The sequence below is a fragment of the Salvelinus sp. IW2-2015 genome, unplaced genomic scaffold, assembly GCF_002910315.2.
Source record: "Salvelinus sp. IW2-2015 unplaced genomic scaffold, ASM291031v2 Un_scaffold1536, whole genome shotgun sequence".
NCBI classification, from domain to species: Eukaryota; Metazoa; Chordata; class Actinopteri; order Salmoniformes; family Salmonidae; genus Salvelinus; species Salvelinus sp. IW2-2015.
Genome location: NW_019942971.1, coordinates 144,970 through 149,387, shown reverse-complemented (window position 1 = coordinate 149,387; position 4,418 = coordinate 144,970). Strand labels below are relative to the sequence as shown.

The 4,418-nt window shown below is 39.8% G+C and overlaps 1 protein-coding gene across 1 annotated transcript; it reads right to left on the bottom strand.

Moving 5' to 3' along the window:
- Nucleotides 1-481: 481 nt before the first annotated feature.
- LOC112071162 (vascular cell adhesion protein 1-like) lies at nt 482-4,188 on the bottom strand. Its single transcript, XM_024138627.2, has 5 exons — nt 3,854-4,188; nt 2,961-3,224; nt 2,542-2,865; nt 2,164-2,412; nt 482-1,901 (listed from the first exon to the last, which is right to left on the bottom strand). The coding sequence occupies exons 1-5, from the start codon at nt 3,927-3,929 to the stop codon at nt 1,678-1,680; spliced, it is 1,137 nt and encodes a 378-aa protein (XP_023994395.1). The 5' UTR covers nt 3,930-4,188; the 3' UTR covers nt 482-1,677.
- Between the last annotated feature and the right edge of the window lie 230 nt (nt 4,189-4,418).

The window sequence follows — 4,418 nt, the reverse complement described above, 5'->3', positions numbered from 1 at the left end:
TCTAAACAATATTCGTTGCAAAGGAAAGAGGAATAAACTAGCTTTCATATCCGCGTCACTCCCAAATCCTAATTCTTAAAGGGACAGTTCCCTAATGTATTTGCCTTCAATAAAATGTTCACTGGCGACAGACTGGCAGTGGCATGTCATAAGCAGTGACGCTWGTTTATTTACTTTTAAAAACAGTTTTGAAAATAGTTTTTCTTCAATAAAATGTTCACTGGCGACAGACTGGCAGTGGCATGTCATAAGCAGTGACGCTTGTTTATTTACTTTTAAAAACAGTTTKGAAAATAGTTTTATAAAGGAAAATGAATGTTCAGATTCTACTGTAATTAGACTACAGCAAGCAATACAATTAAGCATTGATATAGAAATATGAACATTCTTATTAAATTCCTTTGTATGATGACAGATGCAAGACACTTGAACAGCCAAAAATCTACAAATGCATTTAAAAAACGCTAGTCACACAAAAAGCTCATAGTTAAGATTGTTTAAACACAATTCAACAAACTGTACCACTGAATCAAGGCCCATGTATCGACAGTATTCTGATTCATTTTCTAGACTGAGGTAAGCACACACACACATAGCTACTTCATACTTACATAAATCCTCAAATTTTACAACACTATTTGTTCAAGAGGGCAGCCAGCACATGGCAGTAATACATTTCCTTTTGTTATTTTCTTATACAGTGTAATTCCTAGCAGGGGTGCAACTTTCACTGGGGACGGGGGATGGGGGGCATGTCCCCCCCTACATTCTGAAATTGCATTTTCTGTCTCCCACAGTCTATCATTGGAATTTGATACAAAACGAGGCAACGGTATGCTTTAAGACCATGCAGACGTCTCCGAGCGGTCGCATAGGCTGTTTGGAGTGTTTATCCGACTGGATATTTAAAATATATATATATATGTCCCTCCACTTCTAAAACCAAAGTTGCTATGTGTCTAGTCTACACATAGTTGACATTGACTCCAAATCCCATACAAGTACATTAACAGTAAACTCACATAGATTTGTTACTCAAAGTCACATTCAAAATCAAGGAAAATACTAGTCCAATTGAATCCCCACCTTAATCTTACATTTTAAATATTTTTTTTGCAGATCACGCAGTCGATTTGATTTATTAAATCCCATTGTTGCTTGTAGACCAAATCATTTTCATGTCATGCAAAAGTGTTACTGCGTGAAGTTTAAAATACATTCTGTCATTACTAAATTGGGAATGTGATATATTTTAAACTTTTTTTTAAATGTACACACACAAAAAGATTTCATGAATAAAAGCTTGTCATCCTAAAATGAAGTGGATGTTGACGCAATCTTTATAAGCGGGAGGGATTCGTATTTCATTGGTCCTCAACTCGTGGCTCAGTCGTTTCATTCAGTGTAAGTGGAGTTCACAGGAGGTTGGTGGCACCTTAATTGGGGATGACGGGCTCTTGGTAAATGGCTGGAGCGCAATCAGTGGAATGGCATCCACGCTCCGTTCCAGCCATTATCATGGGCCGTCCTCCCCTCAGCAGCCTCTACTGGGCTGGAGTTAGCCTGCTCAGGAGCAGATTAGTTCTGAAATGTATCTGGCTAAAGGGTGAGCCACTTTCGTATGACTGGCTATCCCGAGTTGAACTCAGAGTTTTCCTAATTTACCTAGGTAACTCCTCAAACCTTCGTAGGATACCCCTCTGGATCAGATTGGTCTACCCCTGTTGTAGACAGTGGCATCATTGGAACGTTGTTTGGCTGGTTGACGTCTGTGGTGTTGATTGTTATGAAATGATAATATCCTTGTATTTTCCTCAACATACAGAAGACGTTCAGGAGTATCAGGGTACTGACCAGGATAACTAATGTAATAATTACAATAATTATAATTGTGGGGTCATCTGAAGAGGAGGAAATAGAAGGAGATGAGGAGAGTTTAGACATGATTCAGACCAATTCTGTTGATAAATTGATTCAGGCTAGCTTGTGATCTAGGATTTCTGTTTCGCAATTCAGCTCTTTAGAATTAAATGCGATTCATTTATTCATCTTACTGAAAGAATATGAAGTATGTCTTATGACAACATGAATCACTACATCAGGGTCAGCTACGTTTCTACCATAACATTACCCTCAGTCGGTCAGTTATAACTACCTTTCTACCTTTCATAGTTACTGTTGTTGTTCTGKTGGCCGTCCCAACTCTATTCGTGGCAGTGCAGATGTAGATCCCAGCTGTGGTGATTCTAACAGTCCTCTGGCGCCCCTCAGTGGACAACTTCACATTGYGTGCAGCGGTGTAGTTCCACTTCATYTCAGGAGGAGGGTTCCCCTCAKCACTGCAGTTCAGAGACACATCACTGCCTGCACTCACCTCCACTGTGTCATTCCCAAGAAGGAACTTAGGAGCATCTAAGGAGAAATGAGGTGCTTTTAGAGTAGACCACTCAAAACTATGCAACTTATGGGATTTCAATTGGAAGCCATACCCGTCAAGTGTTTTTGATTTATGAAAACGATCAAGATTAATAGCCAACTCACAGTGTACAGTAATGCTGAGAGGTTCTGATGTCACTGTATGCTGTGGTCCCTCTGGTCCCAGGTCCAGTTCTGCTCTACATCTATACTGAGCTCCATCATCWYYTCTAYTGGGGCTGATCATCAGAGTATCTGACACATCCACTGGTGTCTTACTGACGTTACTGTAAGTTACATTATCTAAGGGTTCATTTCCTTTGTACCACTTCACAACCAGGTTCTGTAGAGGAGCGATGTTCTGTATGTCACACTGCAGCTGGTACTCTGTCCCCTCCACCATGGGACCAGAGTGGCTCAGAACAGAGATGGACACGCTGTCTGGAGTCTCTGTAGAGGAGGTCAACAATATAAAAAACCCTCAATGCTGATATACAGTTAAATAGAAACATACCTTTCACATTCACAAGGAGGAAAATACTCACTGTAGAGAATGACTGGAAGTACTTTTGAGGGTTGTCCCTCATCATTGAGAGTGATGTAGCATTTAGGTTCTATTGTCCAATCAGTAMGTTTATCCACAGTCCARGTGACAACGTTGACATCTTGTTCAAAACCTGTACCTCCGTATGTGGCCTCCCAGCCCATYCCCTCATGGTCTGTGGATGATGTGCTGCAGTTGACTGAGACTGAGTCTCCATATCTCACCACCAMTCTGGGAGGGTTGAGCTCAAGAGGAAAGGTAACTACTGTAAAAACATACAAGAATGAAGACATCAATGTGAAATCCACATCAAATATGAACTGTTCTGCCTTGTGAGATGTTACACCACATGGAAATTCACACCCACCCCACCCATTTAGACACTGACATATCACTCAATAACATCAACAGTGTCTGTATTGTACCTGAGTGAGTGTGTGTTTCTTGTGATTTCATGTCATTATATAATTGTATCCTTTAATTTGGGTCCTGAGTTGTTTCTATCCATGTGACCTGATCAGGAAAAACTCAGGTCCCTGTCTACTGATGACTGTTACCTTATTGCATTATTGCAACATATCAATATAACTTTTTTATTGCTCATTGAATACTTTAATTTCTTGACTTTAATTGCTCTCAAATATTAGTTTTCAAATTGGCCATTGTGGGGTTAAAACTAATTTCCTTTGTCAAMAATCAACTTCCGTTCAAGTTTTGTTAGCGGGAGGCGAGGACATGTTTAAGTACCACCCTGGGAGACAGCAAACAGTTACTATATCACCAGAGTAGATAATAACTATATGATAAACTACAGTCAACATAAACATCATAACCCACACAGCGATCACAACAATAGATATTAATAGATAAGTATGGAACAAATTAACCACTCACCTCCATGTAACAGCATGAGCATGAGGAGGCCCAACATCCTCTGGAGTGAGATCATGGTAGTTCTCTGGTACCCCATGCTGAGCAAGGTGAGGGTGATGGGGGACAGGATGCCCTGACTGATGGTCCAGGCTCGGTCCTAACGCTGTGCTAGTGCCAGTTAGTGTATCTCAGGCAGAGCACTTACTGTGTGAARCAAGTGTTTCAMAGAGGAAATTCAAACCCTACCCTGATGCTGTGCARAGAGGAAACTGTTAAACTGAAACATGACATCAATCCAGTGGTGGAAAAAGTACCCAATTGTCATACTTGAGTCAAAGTAAAGATACCTTAATAGAAAATGACTCAAGTAAAAGTGAAAGTCACCCAGTAAAATCCTACTTGAGTGTAAGTAAAAAAGTATTTGGTTTTAAATAAACATAAGTATCAAAAGTAAATGCAATAGCTCAAATATACTTAAGTATCAAAAGTAAAAGTATAATAATTTCAAATTCCTTATATTAAGCAAACCTTTTTCCTTATATTAAGCACATTCTTTTATTTACCGATAGCCAGRGACACACTCCAA